The 17018-nt window shown below is 40.2% G+C and overlaps 2 protein-coding genes across 8 annotated transcripts in view; both read right to left on the reverse strand.

The window, feature by feature from the left end:
* Nucleotides 1-745: 745 nt before the first annotated feature.
* LOC131039972 (protein PAM71, chloroplastic) overlaps nucleotides 746-17018 on the reverse strand; it is a 185426-nt gene continuing 169153 nt past the window's right edge. For 6 of the 7 annotated variants that reach the window (XM_057972828.2, XM_057972826.2, XM_057972825.2 and 3 more), the window contains 2 exons: nucleotides 1157-1204; nucleotides 746-971 (listed from right to left, as the gene is read on the reverse strand). In XM_057972828.2, the coding sequence (XP_057828811.1) occupies nucleotides 900-971; nucleotides 1157-1204 (120 nt within the window). In that variant the 3' untranslated portion in view covers nucleotides 746-899. The remainder of the gene's footprint in view (nucleotides 972-1156; nucleotides 1205-17018) is intronic. The other variant, XR_009104740.2, reaches the window with a different exon arrangement.
* On the reverse strand, nucleotides 2473-5555 carry LOC131039971 (uncharacterized). The gene is made up of 2 exons (XM_057972823.2): nucleotides 5278-5555; nucleotides 2473-5013 (listed from the first exon to the last, which is right to left on the reverse strand). Exon 2 carries the CDS (start codon nucleotides 4990-4992, stop codon nucleotides 3667-3669), a length of 1326 nt encoding a protein of 441 aa, XP_057828806.1. The 5' UTR covers nucleotides 4993-5013; nucleotides 5278-5555; the 3' UTR covers nucleotides 2473-3666.

The following is a 17018-nucleotide window of genomic DNA, read 5'->3' on the forward strand; positions in this document are numbered from 1 at the left end:
CCACTCATATGATAAATGATGGTATTTCTTCCTGGCTCTAGCATATTCTATTTTAGGTTGGGCCTTTGTAACCTTGATTCCTGAAGTTGTCCATTGCAGTTTTCTTATTCTAGGTGAGAAACCATAGGAAAACAATCATCGTGAATTGGCAATCTCAATCTTCTTTAATCAAGCAGGAAAAGACAAGTTATCATGGGGTCTCTCCTAATATGAAAATGTTTTAGCCTATATTTTATTTTCTTAAGTCTGACTGTAAATCTACATATTCTTCATTATATATATCGAGCCTTGATGCTTTCATACATCATTTAGACAAAGTGATGTGGACTTTTTCTGGAATCATCTATAAGCCATGAGATCCCATAATATCATATTAACTAGCACCTGCACCTTTAAGTGGTGTGGTGGGTTTGCCAATAGGGAATATGGATGGTGTTGGTGGTTTGCCAACAGGGAATATGGATGCATGCCAATTGAAAGGCTTTGCGGTACTGTGAAGAATGGGTTTTTCCACAAAATCAGACGACTCTGATGAATGAATAATATCTTCCACCGTGAGAACTTTTTTGTCATTTTTTGGGCTTCAAAGCCCATAGGGAAAAGCCATCAGCTAACAATTCCAACAACTCAATAATATTTTCCTGCAATTTTTGATCTTGAAAGCCCAAGGGGAAAAGCCTATTGGCTAAAGTTTGTTACAATTATATAGAGAGATATTGGGTTCTTTAAAAAAAAAGCACCAGAGTAAATCAAAACTGGACGATTGAGATTAAGATTTGTGAACATTCCAGCAACGTATCAAACTGGAAAAAGAACATTGATATGCATCCACTCTCATTGAGAATTTTAAATAAACAATGATCTGCCCTTTTTTCTTAAAATTCCTTATCTACGTCAAACTATACAAAAATTTCAATCAAGGTAATGGCTGCAAACACTAGAAACAGAACTCCTCCAGTATATGTAATTACCTGCAAACAAAGAAAGCTATGAATGGATCAATCTTGAAACTGCCACTGGAAACAACAAAAATTTACTTCGATATTCTTACAATCTATCAAGTGGGGACATATTTCAAAACATATAAACCATACTAGTAACTTCTAACATTCTTAAAGGAAAAGTAGTATATAGGAGAATCAAAATGAAAAATTACTTTTTCCGATAGATATGTCGCTAATAGAGAGCCTCCCAAAACAGCTATCTGCAAAAGGGAAGTAAGGCAACAACACATCTTAATTATCATGAATAAAATAAATGTGTAAAACCTTGCTAGTTTCAGATAAGTAGTGTTTTCGCATTGTATCAAAATTTTCTGATAATTTATTGGGATTCAACTGCATAGTCTCAAGTCAGTTTTCATCAACCTATATTCTTACTGATTAAGCATTGTTAATCCTAGTGAGTACATATACAACATAGCAGTCTTTCAGTCAGATTTTGAGTCTTCACACATCCATGAAATTGAAGATTATGGAATGTCTCATCATAATAAGTGCACTGATCATAATTAACCCATGCTCCATGGCATTTCGAAGACGAAGATGGTAGTACCAGGCAGCCTTTTTGGGGAAAAGGTAGTATATCAAAAACTTAAATATAAATATGGAAAAATTTACAAGCATAGGTGCATGTGACATTAAGATTCAAGTTTAGATATTTCTTTGCTGTACATGATCCCTGTTCTATACATAATAATAATTACATATCCTAATATGTTAAAGTATAAAATCAAACGACAAATTTGACATCTGCAGTCCTGTGGTTGCCATGAACTTCCTTCACAATTTTTCTGCCTAAACTTCAATTTTGCAAATATGTATTGATTCAAATGGCCAACATGGTGCCTGCAACCATATTGTTGCTATGAACTTTCTAACAAAGGAAGTTATTCTGAATAAATGATATAATAAATTATTATAGATAATTTGATAATACTGAGAGAAAAGAGATTATTATAGATAAATACTGAGAGAAATAGAGACGGAATTGTCTGTAAAGGTGGAACAAGACTGATTTAACCTGATTCTAGCAGCCATATCATTTTCATCGAATGGTCCTTTTATATTTTATAACGATAGCCATACATAATGCCCTTTTCTCTTTTTCTTTATTAATGTTTTTTCCAGTGTTCCACGGGCGTTTGGGACGGGGGGACGGGGGGACGAGGGGGACGCGTCTCGGGGACGGGGGGACCAAGGGCCTAAATTTGGGGACGGCGGGGGGACGGCGGCGGGGGGGTGGCGGGGTGGTGGTGCTCATATATATACATATAGTACTTGAAAAACTAGTTTTGAAAAGATGTATAACAGTATAATAGTATAAGAATTAGATTTCAAATGAAACTATAGGAAATACCAAGATTACTTAGATTAGTGATACGTAACTAATTGCTAATTGCTAAAACTAAAAGTAAATAAAATTTGACAAATGAAATTGTCAAATTGGAGATTTCTCATTTCTATCATATGAATATCGAAAAAGGAAAACGAAAAATATGAATATCTGATGCCATTGCAAAGTCTATAATAATAAAGATGATTACATGATTCATCATTACAATGAGTAGCCAAATACAAATACGTGTAGCAATAGCATTACAAAAGAGACGAGTCAAATACAAAATGACAAAACTGAAAAGTGAAAACTCAAACTGTAGCTAATGGAGGCCTCTAATCATCTGCAAACTCCTCCTCACTGGAACTGCTGGACTCCTGAGGATCAAGGTCCCTCAAGCTCACACCAACTAGCCCTACATCTGAAGTGGTAGGATCATCCTCATCAATCTATGAAGGCTCCTCTGGCTCTACATCCCATCGTGCCGCTGGACTCTCCTTGTACATAAGTGTCTTGCGGTCAATGAGACGCAAAGCACTGTGTACAGCCACAAGCTTCTCTGCTCTCTTAGAGGTAAGTCTGTTCCTCTTAAGAGAGTGGATGAAGCTATATGTAGACCAGTTCCTCTCAGCAGCTGAAGAACTGGAAACCTGGGATAGCAGACGGATGGCTAGAGTGGTGGTCAAAGATTTCGAGCCATGACATTTCCACCACAAAAGTGGGTCCTCCTGTGCCATAATGTCTATATCCATCTTTGCTGCATCTGAATAACCTCTAAGAGTGGCAAATCTTCCCCACTCAGTGCGCATTGTGCCGGCATCTCTGGAATCAAACATCTTCTCTATGCACCTAAAGAAACCTGCCTTCACCTCATCATCCTCAATCGGTGTCGTTCTACCCGGTCTAGCCTTGTACCACTTAGGATTCAAGGCAAAGGCAGCCATATGCAAAGGAGTGTTCAACTTGTCCCATCTACTCTGAATGATAGGCCGGATTTGCTCATTGTAGAATGCTAGAGAGGGGTCCTTCACTCGCACAGCAGCCCTCATCTGGCCAAGCATAGAGTCAATGCACTCATACACCTCTCCAAGGTTAGGTGCATCCCCATCCCCATATCTGATCACCTGGAATACTGGAGAAATGATGGAGACAATGTATTTCGTATCAGTCCAAAACACATCACTCTTCACTATCTCCTTCACCCTTCTCCCCTGCTCTGTCTTGGCCTCAGCCCACCTATTCCACTCATTAGTCATAACCATGAGTTGCAATGCCTCTTGCAACTCAATCATTCTCTCCAAGAGAATGAAATAGGATGCATATCTAGTCTCAACTGGTTTCAAGAACTCCTTCTTCGCGAAGGTCCTGAAGAGTGCATCGTGAAATGTGGTGGTTGCAGATAAACATCTGCACATCTCTCGCATCGGTGACCACTCCTCTAATCCAGTCAATCTTCCCCATGTCCTTGAGTGCATTGTTCATGGCATGCACACAACATGGGGTCCACCAAATGTGTCTATAGGCTGCCTCAACGAGTCTCCCTGCTGCTCTACACACATAGGCTGCATCTGTCACTACTTGGACCACATTTTGTGGCCCAACCTCCTCAATAGCCTCCCTGAGGACCTGAAACTGGAAATCAGCATCTTTACGATGCCCTGTACAATTAACTGCTCTAAGGAAGTATGGGCCCTCTGCACATGTGACCATGATGTTGATGAGTGGACGATGGCTAATGTTCGTCCACCCATCCATAACTATGCTGCACCCCGATGCCACCCAACATGCCTTCATCTTCTCCATCAAAATATTGATCTTGGAATAGCTTTTATCCAAGATCGAGGTCCTCATTTTCGTCTCCCCTGGTGGCACATAAGATGGTCCTCCCTTGGCCACCATATCTATCATCTTCCTATAATAAGGAGACCGTGAAACATGAAATGGAATGCCATTGGCAAAGAAGAAATTGCCAATGGATTCATCTATCTCATCTCTCAGCTGCACATTAAACATATCAGCAATGGGGTTGCTCTGTGGTGTATGCAACTTACGTTTCCCAGCCCTGGCAACAGTAGAAGTGGAAGTAGATGGAGATCCAAACATCATTCCTCCCGCCTGCGAAGCATGATAAGTATGTGGCACTGGCACATTCTGGCTGTCGTGAAGTGATGCCCTAGCAGACAAAGTAGTAGGCATTGAAATATTTGTGTCATCTGGAACCCCCCAAAGCCTGTTAAACTCAATTCTGTAATGTATATTTTTGGGTTCCTCCAAAAACTTACAATGTTTCACACCTTTTCCTCTCCAAAATAGAAAGTGTGCATTCACCCTGCTAATGCTACCGAACCATTCTCTGTCACAAATATTGCACTTCCACTTCCTTGTTCCCCCACTTGAATGTGATGCAGTGCCTTGTACTGATATTTGTGAAGCAAACTGTTTTAGAGGAGACTTAGGATCAAAATGACCCCTAGCATATGGTGCCAACAACTCTGAAGGGCAACCTGTACTAGCTGCTGCACTTGCCATAGAACTAGATTGGGCTTCAGGATCAGCCCCATGGTCACCCCCCTCATTTTCAGGTTCAAATTCTGAATCATTCTCACTATGAGAATGGATTTCCATGTTATCTTCACTCGTGCCTTGGGAGCTCATTGTGAAATTTTCAAATTGACACTACATTTCACAAAATAAAAATAAAAATAAAATAAAATCAGCCTTGTTTAACAATATATTTTTAAATTTTTTTCCTATTCATCTCAAAATGAGATTTGATGTTGAATCTTGAGGGCAAAATGATGATCAAGATTCAACATCAAATCTCATTTTGAGTCTTAAGATGAATAGGGAAAAAAAATTAAAAAAACCAAAAATGACATAGAACAATGAAAATCAGAAAGTAAAACAAAAAAAAAACAAGAAGAAGTTGAAAAACCCTACCTTGTGCTTGAAAAATCTCTCCAAAATGTAGAAGAATCTTCTTCTTCCTCTTCTTCTTGCTTCTTCTAGCTCCTATCACGCTTGTAGTCACTTTTCTCACCCCTTCAATCAATCTTCTTCAAGCTGTTCCTCCTTTTCAAGCTGCTGGAAAAAAAATCAGTTTTGCATAATGAGAGTGAAATCCAAACTAAACATGTTTTTGTGTTGTTTTGGGGGGTAGGGTGGGGCCCACGTCCAATTAGGGTTACCCCTTAACCCCCCCCAAAAAGCACATGTCATAAAAACTTTAAAAAAAAATGAAAAATGCGCTTTTAATCCCGTGGGAACGCGGGAGACGCCTGGGCGTCCCCCCGTCCCTCGAGAGACGCCTGGACGTCTCTTGAGGGACAGGGAGACGCCCAGGCGTCTCCCACGAAGACGCCCAGACGTCCCCCAGGAGACGCCCAGACGTCTCCGCGTCGGGGACGTCTCCCCGTCCCGGCGGAGTTTGGGTGGCGGTGGCGGGACGGCGGGGGACGTTGCGTCCCCGTCCCCGCATCCCCGAGACATCTCTGACGGGGGGACGCGCCCAAAAATGGGGGGGACGCGTCCCCGTGGTTCACTGGTTTTTTCCTCTTTTAAATCTTAGGTCTAGCCATCCTTGGAATGCCACACACCATTTTTACACATTTTGAGGATGCATACCTGATTTAAAGAAGACTAGGGGATGACCAAGGGATGTTTCCTGGCCATCACCACATTTTGTAAACAAAAGGAGGGCTGAATACACATAAGAAAAGGCCCAGGATGCGTCATCATGTAACCTTGTAATTAACATAAGTGCACTCATGGTAATGCTCTATGAGTGGCGAAGATTGAGAAACTAACAATAGCACTAAAAGATTGCATTAGAGATTTGGGAAAATAACAATGGTATAAGAAGATTGCATTATTACTCTAATCTCTTTGAAATTGTGAGGGTGCCAAACCTTGTTTTGCTCCTTCTAAAAGTAATTAATTTTAGCTTATTGTGTAAAATTTGAAGTTGTATCAACCATAGTAGCAAAAATCATTTGGGAGAAAAATTGGCAAACCAAAAGTATAAGATTTTTTGAAAAAATCAGATTTAAAAAAACAAAAGAAATTGTAAAAAAGAGACAAAAACTATATTTTAAAATCACTTAAGGGCATTTCCATAGCATAGAGATATAAAAAGCAAATAAAAAGTGAAGAAAATAATTTTTTGTTTTTTATATTCATATTGTTGATTACATAGGCAAATATTCAATTAACTTTTTAAGAGGGCAATCACCAAAGATATCAAATAGTTGTCTAAGTCAGAGATCAAATATTAGCTAAGTCTATGAAGTAACTGAGTTTAGAGGAGGGAATTTGTTACCTCTAAGATTTGACAAATCTTAGAGAACAAACTATCTGCCACTACCTCACTTAAACTGGTGCTAAAGGTGAGCGAGGGGATAAAAATATAATGATAAGGTGAACACTAGATTAAACCTATGAAATTGTAGAATGTCAAAGTACATATAACAGATTAATAAAGTTCAGAATGTTATAGAAATGCAGAAGCAGAAACCAATTATACTAGATGACCTATTCGGTCTTGGGTTTGGATGCCAACAAGTTGTGGGGACGTCTACTGTAATGTCCCCTTCTCAGTGAGGAGTAAGCAGTGGTCCATTGGCCTATTTTGGAGACCCGTAGGCTGATTGGAATGAACAATTAGGGTGTCCTATTTTTGTGGTGTTCTGCACAAGACATTTGAGGACTGTCCGATGGGAATTCTACATTTCTGTTCGTGGATTCCTTTTGGGTTTTTCGAGAACTTCGCAGTGGTATGACATGCAATCCATTCAGGGGAGTTTGTTGAACTTACTATTTTTAGTAAGTTGGTGGCAGCTGTTAGGGTTTTGAGATTATTCTGAGTTCTCTGAGCTTCCTCTCACAGTTCGAAAATCAGGCTATTTGGAGTTGTTTTTGGGACTTACTATTTTTAGTAAGTGCCATTTCAGGCAGTTCTATTTTTAGCAAGGCAGTTCAGAACTCCAGTTCAGTCCGACTGCTGGTTCAGCACTTCAATTCTCAATCTAGTTGGTATTGATTAGTTTTTGGCTTGTAGAATGATTTATTAAATATTGACACTGCATTCTAAAGTTAATATTTAATTATTGGACGACATTGGGAAGTTAATATTTAATGGTTATTTGGATGACTTTGGAGATATAAAGCATTCTTTATTTAAATGATTTTTATTGCTCTCCTAAATTGGATGCCTTAATGAAATAATGCTTTAAGTCATCAAGTGTGGACCTTGTAAAATGGGCAAATTTGTCCAGAAGGTACGGACTTCTCCTTGGGCGCCCATGTGGTGAAATGAAATGGTAATGCAACGCCATTTTGAAATGAGACAAAATGTAATTTGATTTGGGCGAATTTGGGAGCAGTTGAATTTGAATTTGGTGGAGCAAATGTTATAAATAAGAGCCTTGGGCTCTCATTTTGGGCATCTTGAGAACTTACACCGTTATGCTACCGGAATGGTTAGTGATTGAACTTTGAAGTTGGAAGAGCTTCCTAGTTGCTTCGGTTTCATACTTGAGATACAGTACCTAGCTGGATAGTTGTTTTTGGAGTGTTTGATTCAGTTTTCAGCAGAGTTCTAGGACTCGCTAGGACTCGCCAAAACTCGGCGAGTCACGAGTCGAGTCACCCTCGGCGAGTCCTGGGTGGCTCGGACCCGGACTCGGCAAGTTTTGGCCGAGTCCTGGAACTCGGTGACTCGGCTCGGACTCGGCGAGTCCCGAGCCCAAAACTCGGCCGGCGAAAAACATTTAAAAAAAGGTTTTGCTTGCTTTTTTTTTCATTTATATTTTTAGCTAAGTTGTAAAAGGCATCTCATTTCATTCTATTGAAAAAATAGGAGAAGGGTGAGTTGTGAGGAAAAAGAAGAGAGCATAGTAGGGCAACCAGCAAGGAGTAGTAGAATTTCTTCAACAAATCACATTGGGGCAGTGTAATACTTGTATTTGGTGCATCAAAAGCTTGTTAGAGAGGATTGGAAAGAGGTTGCATTTCATTTCAACCTTCTTATAAGAGGTAAGATTTATATTTTTTGGTTTTTTTGGTGTTTTATAAGCAAAATTTACATTTTTTTTGTTTTCTTAAAAGTTAAAACTTAAAGAAATCAGCAAACCCTACAATGTACATTTTTTTTTTTTTAAAATGTACATTGTAGGGTTTGCTGATTTCTTTATGTTTTGAAATGAAAAAACAATCTACATAGTAGGTTTGCTAATTTCTTTGAAAAAAATGATATAAATTCTATTACATTGTTTTTGGTATCAAAATCAAAACATTGCTATTATATTTTTTTTGTATTAATTTATAATTTAACAATGGACAAATATTCATTTTTTTTGTAATTGTGTCTTATTCCAGCAACCTTCAACTTTTGAAAACAATGTCTAGTTCCAATCCTCATAGAGCAATCCCGGGTAGAAAAGATCCAGCTTGGAAATATACAGAACCTTTTCCTAGGCAAAAAAAAGGAGAGGCAAAATGTAAATTTTGCAAAACAATCTTTCATGGAGGCATAAATAGATTGAAATACCACCTTGCCGGCATATGTGGCCATGATGCAGAGCCTTGCACAAAAGCACTTCCTAAGGCTATTCGTGAGTGCCAAGTGCTATTAGACACATTTGAGACTCGAAAAGAAATAAAGAAGAGGCAAAGGAAGGAGTTGGCTCAGACTAGCATTGGTTGTGTTGGAGAGGCCTCTTCCATGCCTCCATATTGTCCTAGTGGGAGTGCTAGTGCTTCTGTTGCCGGTAGTGTCAGTGCTAGTGGGAGTATCAGTGCAACTCCAACCATTGGTCCTAGAGTTTGTAAATCTAGGATGGATTCATATTTTGAGCCACGCACTACTCCTGGTGCCCAACCTTCACTTGAGAGCATGGCTTGGAACAAAGAGGTACACAATAAGGCTAAAGGTGCAATTGGAAGATTTTGGTTTTATTGCAATATTCCATTCTTCGCAGCCAGGTAATTCCTTTTAGTTTTTATTTGATTGTTTTAAGTTTTTAAGTTGTTAATATTCTTAGTTTGTTTTGTGACTTTGTCTAAGACTCTAATTTTTATAATTTTATAGTTATCTTATTTAATTTATTTGTGATAGGTCTCCTTATTGGCAAAACATGGTTGATGCCATTGCTATTTGTGGAGCGGGTTTCAAAGCCCCTTCTGATTCTGAGTTAAGTGGCCCAATTTTGATAGAATCGGTGGCTGATGTAAAAGCCACATTAGAGGAACATCGAGAGATATGGAAGAAGAAGGGTTGCACCATCATGACCGATGGTTGGACTGATAGGAGAAATCGAACGATCCTAAAATTTTTTGTTTCTTCTGTAGGTGATTGAATAACTTGAATTTTATTAAATGATTTGTATTTTATTTTTGAGTTGAGATTTATTGAATGATCATTGATCATTGTTTTTGCTTTGTTTTCAAGTTTCAGGTGGCACCATGTTCATGAAGTCCATTGATGCTTCCGCACATTCTAAAAATGCCACTTACCTATGTGAGGTTATAGAGGAGGTCATATATGAAGTGGGCGAGGAGAATGTAGTACAAGTGGTGACCGATAATGCAGCAAATTATGTTGCTGCAGGTAAACTTTTGATGGAGAGGCACCCATCTATATTTTGGTCTCCATGTGCCGCCCATTGCATTGACCTCGTGTTGGAGGACATTGGTAAGATTGCATGGATCAGGACATGTGTAGAGAAGGCAAAAAATATTTGCAAATTTGTATACAATCATGCATGGGTCCTTAACTTAATGAGGCAATACACGGGGCAGAAGGAGTTGGCTCGTCCTGGAATCACTAGATTTGCCACTAACTTCATCACACTACAATCCTTGATTCGCAGTAAGGCAGCTTTGAGACGTATGCTTGTTGGTGAGGAGTGGACTTCCTCATCCTATGCTACGAGTGTTGCAGATTACATTTTTGATGAGCCAGGCTTTTGGACCCCTTGTGCTGAGATCGTGAAGGTAAAATTTTTAACCATTCTAATCTCTACCTTATGTTTTAAGTTTTAAGTTTTTATTTTTATTCGTATTTTTCTTTTATTTGCTTATTTTCATTCACAATTTCACACTTACATTAACTGATATTACATATTGTTTCACAATATTTGCAGTTCATTGAGCCCTTGGTAGTTCTCCTACGTGTTGCTGACGGGGAGAAGCCCGCAATGGGCTACATATATGAGGGCATGGATAGGGCCAAGGAGGGCATCAGAGCTGCCTATGAAGGGGATGAGAGTAAGTATCGTCCCATTTGGGATATCATTGACAGGAGATGGCAGACCCAGCTTCATAGGCCCCTTCATGCAGCTGCTTATTACCTCAATCCGGCATTCCATTTCCGCCCTGATTTCAAGGCGGACGAGGAGGTTCTTAGTGGGCTCTACTCAGTGATAGAGCAAATGTTGCCTGGTCATAGCAGCAGTATAGTCCAGGAGATAGAGGCTTTTTCTAATGCTGAAGGGGAGGTCTTCTCTCGTCTGCTTTGCAAAGAAAATCGGACAAAAATGCAGCCAGGTAAAATGTATATTTTAAGAAATTAAGAGCATAATTTTAATTATATGTTATTCAATTTGTTATTAATTATTAAATGAGGCTGATTTTTTTTTTTCCTTTTTCTCATCTCAGATAGGTGGTGGCAGATGTTTGGTCCTAAAACACCAAATTTTCAACAGGTAGCCATTCGTATTTTGAGCAAGCCATGCAATGCTTCCGGTTGTGAGCGCAATTGGAGTATGTTTGAGCACATACACTCCAAGAGGCGCAATAGACTGTCTGTGGAGAGGTTGAATGATCTAGTCTTTGTTCATTACAACCTCCGTCTTAGACACAAACAAGTTATGGACCATGACAGCACCCCGATCACGTTAGAGGAGGTTGATCCAGAATCTGAGTGGATCAGTGAGGCTACAGATCCTATCTTTGGTGATGAGGACTTAGATTGGATCGACCAGGCAGATAGAGAGGTTGAGGTTGTAGCCATGGCAGAGGAGGAGGTTAGAGCGCGAGGAGAGCTAGAGCCAGAGCCAGAGCCAGAGCTAGAGCCAGACACAGCTGATGTTGGTGAGGGTAGAATGGAGTCACGGGCAAAGAGTATGGCTGCTGATGCATCTAGGACCTACTGTAGGGTTAGACGCCTTCGTAGGAAGGACCCAGGCTCCTCTGAGCCATAGACTTGTAGTTGTTTTACTTTTGATATATGTGTGGAATTGGAACATTTGAATTTTGATGTCATGGATTTGATATTCCATGAGTTTTGTAATATTTTTACATTTGACACTATTTATAAATCTATGGTTATTGGTTGCTATTTCCTTCAGCTATAATTTGCATTTATACTAATCATAATGTGATTGTTGTATACTTGACACTTATGTATGTGATCATCATCAAATTAATTTCTATTTGATGATGTTATTGTGTATTTAAGGTTTGTTTAATAAAGGGTACATGAAACAAGTTTTAAATCCTTAAAAATTGCTAAATTTCTTGGGTTTTTCACTTTGTCGAGTCCTACCGAGTCCTGGCCGATCCGAGTCCCGAGTCTCGAGTCGAGTCACCCTTGCCGAGTCTGCGCCGAGTCCGAGTCCTGTTTCTTTGGTTTTCAGTGAGTTTTGGAGTTTCTTGTTGCTGCTGTGATTTTTTGGTGTTGCTGGTGCATTTTGGCTCGAAGTGAGTTTTATCAGTAGCTGCTCGTGTGTGGAGAGCATCATTCTAGGTATTGGCTCTATCCATCCATACTCCCTAGGCGATAAGGTTCACCAATTTGCAGATTGGGATTTGGAGATTATGATTTTAAGTTGCAAATCGAAGTTTACAGCAGGGCCGTACCATTTGGGAGGTGCCTTGGTTTGCGTGCATCACATTTGAAGCTTCCAAGTTGCTGGTTTGAGGTTTGGGATTGGTCGCCTATGTTATATATTTCATTTGCATTTGATTTGGTGTGATTCTAGTTAGTTTTGAGAGAGTTGTGAGTGTTTGGTTGTTTCCGACAGTGTTGGGCAGTGTGTTTCTAACTTGCAAAATTAGAACAGCAGTAGTGTTTTAGTGTTGTGTGATTTTGTTAGTGGATTGCTTGAGATCAGCATTAAGCTTCTTATCTAATCTCATCTCTATTTTGAAAGATAGTTTCAGTGGTACTGATCAATCATTCTTATTGCATCTTATTTGTAATTCCCACTGTGCAAGTGGAAGAGGATGGCTTGGCTGCCTTCTATGTTTGTGATCAGGAAATAATGTATGTCCTCCCGCTGAAATACTGCGGTTGAGTTGATTTTGTTGAGTTAAGTCCTCCCGCTGAAATATTGCGGTCGAGTTGATTTTGTTTGTAATAAGTCCTCCTGCTGAAATACTGTGGTAGAGTTGATTTGTTTTGAGTGTTAGTGTTTCTCCTTGGTTGGTTTACTGCCAAGTCTTCTGGTTTTCTATCTCGCTGAAAAGTGGAAGGGCTGGCTTGCTGCCCATATTGTAATCAATTTCAGTTTTCAAGCTCCTAACGATCCCCTCAACATTGTATGTTCTCACCCTCCTAGGTTGAGCTCTAGGTCATCAGAAAGTGGAGGGTTACTTTCAGCAGTATTGTGATTATCTTTCCTAACCATAACGGGTGCATTGTAGTGTTTGATGTGTTTAAATTTCAAAAAACAATTAAGGGGAATATTATAGTGGTATCAGAGTTGGTTTTCCTGCCAACCTGTGAATTCAGAGTGATTAGAGCTCTCCATGAGTGACAGAGACATCCGTTACTACAACAGAGAACAAAGACGACAACGATATCAGATTCTTGCAGTGCCAATTGAAGAGACTTTTTCAAAGGTTCCGAGAAATAGAGATAAGGAAATTGATTCAACAAATTCAATGGGAGAAAGAATTTTTGGTCAGAATGATGCAACTGTGGCTGTGGAGAAAATGGAGAAAAATTTTGATACTACGATGGATATGATGTCCCAGATGATAGCCACCTTTAGACAAAGTGCTGGAGGAGGGCATAGTCAAGATCAAAATCATAATATGAGTGGAAATAATGCCAGCACTTCCAACAACTCCGGTGGTAATGGGAATGGCAGTGACAATGGTAGCAATAGTAGTGGAATGCCCGTTGGATCGGTGACAAGGCCGTTGCAACCAGTTTTCCTTCCAAGGGAAACATTGCCTCTCGAAGTTGAAATCCCTGTGGCTAATGAGATCAGGGCTAGTTTTGTGGATTATGCATCACTTCCCCAAGAAATCCGTAATGTCTTGTCTCTTGACCAATACGTGAATCAGAAGAATAGGAGGGAAGGAAGATATGATAATTGATACTCCACTCCAAGAGATTATCGACAAGCTCTTGGGAAGGTGACTCTGACACATTTTGATGGAAGTAGTAAGAGTACAACTAGAGAGTGGGTGCAAAAGTTGGACAATTATTTGTCCTTGAGGCCTATGCCCAAAGAAGAAGCCATCAAGTTTGCCACCTTGCACTTGGATGGAGTTGCTCACAAATGGTGGTACCATGGGTTGGTCACCCTTGGACATAACTTGATAATAACCACCTATGCCGAATTCACCAACAAGTTGATTCTAAGGATCCGGAGGTGAAGTTTAGAGAGCTTGCTCAACTCAAACAGCAAGGCTCCTTGGACAACTACATAACTGAGTTCCAAAACCTCTCAGTTATGGTCAGCAACATCTTAGAGAAGAGGCTAGTTGTTCTTTTTACAAAAGGTCTTGAAGAGCCCTTGAAAGTATGTGTCAAAGCTTTCGATCTGCTTACCTTGGTGGAGACCATCAAGAAATCTAGGAGTATGGAGTTGGCTGCCCCAAAGAGTAAATTTCAGTCCAAGCCATTTCCTTTCCAGAAGGATAAGAAGAAGTTTTCAAATCAAACCAAGAAGTTCCCTTCTCGGATGGATGATGAGCTCCGTCAAGAGCTTCAGAGGAAGAAACTTTGCTACTCTTGCAGAGAACCTTGGGCCCCAGGACATAAATGTCATGGGAAGAGCATTTACACCAAATGGAGTCCTATTTAGTTGATGGATCAGATTTTGAAATTTCAGAACAGCAGACTGAAATTGAGGACAGCGAGTATGAAGAAGCTCCAGAAGGGCCTGATAGTGAACTAGAAGATAAAGGAGTGGTTGCTCAACTCTCGAGCATTCACAAGAATGAGTCTTTTAGAGTTCGGGGAGTGATAGGAGAACATCGTTTCATTGCTCTCATTGACACAAGAGCGACTCACAATTTCATTGATGAGAGAATTGTTGTGAAGCGGGGGTTAGTGGCCGAGGAAGTAGAAGGCTTCAAAGTCATGGTAGCTGATGGCTCCACTATATCCTGCAACCGAATGATTTCCAACATGTCTCTGAAGTTGGGAAATCATGAAATTAGAGATGACTTCTTTGTGGTTAGCATTGGAGGGACTCATGATGCAGTCCTTGGGATTCAGTCGCTAAGATCACTTTAAATCTGCAAACCATGGAGCTGAAATTCATGTCTGATGGGAAGAAGGTGGTATTGAGAGGAATGTCAAATGGTGGTCTTAGAGTCGTTTCATTGAAGAGGATGGGGAGGCTAATCAGCCATAACCAAGTGGAGTGGGCAGTAGAGTGTTTGATAATGCTGTCAAATTCACTAGAAGACAAGGGCAACTACTTTGAAGACATTCAAACATCAATCACAGATAAGAGTAAGGTCTTTGGGAAACCACCTCTTGGTAGATCTCTTGAGTGTATGGTCATGCCATCTAATCCACTGGAAGAGAAGAGAAGTTATCCTGATGACATTCAAGCTTTGCTTACAAAAAAGGAGTAAGGTGTTTGAGAATCCACCTCCTGGTAGACCGCCTGAGCGTGGTACTGAACACATCATTGAGTTGGAAGAAGGCACTAAGCCTATTATGACTACTCCTTATCGATACCCAAAGAAGCAAAAGAACGAGATTGAGAAAGCCATTAAGGAGCTACTGGACATGGGTTACATTAGGCCAAGCAAGAGCACTTTTGCTTCGGCTGTTGTATTGGTGAAAAAGAAGGATGGGACCATGCATTTGTGTGTGGATTACTGAGCACTAAATCAGAAAACCATCAAAAATCGATACCCTATTCCGAGGATTGATGACCTACATGGTGCCGTGTACTTTTCAAAGATAGATCTCAGATCGGGCTACCATGAAATCAGAATGAGGTCATCTGATATTGAGAAGATTGCTTTCAGATGCCACTTTGGGCATTTCAAATTTCTAGTCATGCCTTTTGGCTTGACTAACGCTCCTGCCACATTTCAGTCTTGCATGAACACGATCTTCCAGAAGCAGTTGAGGAAGTTTGTGCTCATATTCTTTGATGATATCCTCATTTTCAGCAACTCTTGGAAGGAGCACTTGCAGCACTTGGATGAAGTGCTCAACATACTGGGGTCTGAATCCCTATTTGCTAAGGCGTCCAAATGTGAACTCGGAATGAGAGAGCTGCTCTATCTTGGTCACATCATTAGTGCTGAAGGCGTGAAGGTGGATCCTGAAAAGATTAGAGCTATCATTGATTGGCCACCACCTGAGAACATAACACACTTGAAGGGATTCTTGGGTCTATGTGGTTTTTACATAAGGTTTGTGAAGGGATATTCTCAGTTGGCTGCCCCCCTCACAGATCCCACTAAGAAAGGAGCTTTTGAGTGGTCAGACAAGGCACAAACAGTGTTTGATCGGTTCAAGGAGATTATAAGGTGATGCCCTATTTTGGCCTTACCAAATTTCACCAAGCCTTCCGAACTACAGTGTGATGCATCGGGAGAAGGTGTTGGTGCGGTCCTTATGCAAGACAAGCATCCGATTGTCTTTGAAAGTTGGAAGTTGAGAGGACCTGAAAGATTGTATTCAATTTATGATAATGAGATGCTTTCCATAATGCATGCTCTTGCGAAGTTCAGGTAGTATCTCGTGGGGAGTAAGTTTGTTGTTAAGACTGATCATAATAGTCTTAGACACTTCATGCACCTGAAAGGTTTGAATGAAAGGTAGCAGAAGTGGGTTAGTAAGCTTTAGGCTTACGACTTTGACATTGAGTATGTCAAAGGGAAAAACAACATAGTGGCATATGCACTTTCACGGAGACCACATCTGAGCTCTATATGTGAGCTCACTGCTGATTGGAGAGATTTGTTGCTGGCTAATTATGCCAAAGATCGGTTTGCAACCATCCTTATTGAGGGTATTTTTCATGATGAAAAGTACAGTTTGGTGGATGGTTTGATAATGTATAAGGGTAGAATCTTTCTTCCACTTGAATCTAAGTTGAAGGAGAAGGTATTACAAACTTTTCATGATATACCCCTTGTTGGTCATCGAGGGTTTTTCAAGACATACAGGCAGATCCGAGAGAGATTCTCTTGGAAAGGGTTGAAAAAAGATGTCTTGAAGTACATCAGGGAATGCCATACTTGTCAGAAGAACAAGGACGAGCACACTGCACCCGCCGGTTTGTTGCAACCATTGTCGATTCCCAGTCAAAAATGGGAAAGCATCTCTATGGATTTCATCACTGGGTTGCCTAGAGCTAGTGGGAAGGATTGTATCTATGTGGTGGTAGACAGATTAACAAAATTTGCTCACTTTTTCACTATCACCAACTTGTTTACAGCAACACAGGTTGCTGAAGTGTTCTTCCATGAGGTGT

Source organism: Cryptomeria japonica, chromosome 9 (genome assembly GCF_030272615.1).
Source record: "Cryptomeria japonica chromosome 9, Sugi_1.0, whole genome shotgun sequence".
NCBI classification, from domain to species: Eukaryota; Viridiplantae; Streptophyta; class Pinopsida; order Cupressales; family Cupressaceae; genus Cryptomeria; species Cryptomeria japonica.

Excerpts from the sequence above, each read along its gene's own strand:
- LOC131039971 (XM_057972823.2), bottom strand. The coding sequence starts at position 4,992 with ATGAGCTCCCAAGGCACGAGTGAAGATAACATGGAAATCCATTCTCAT.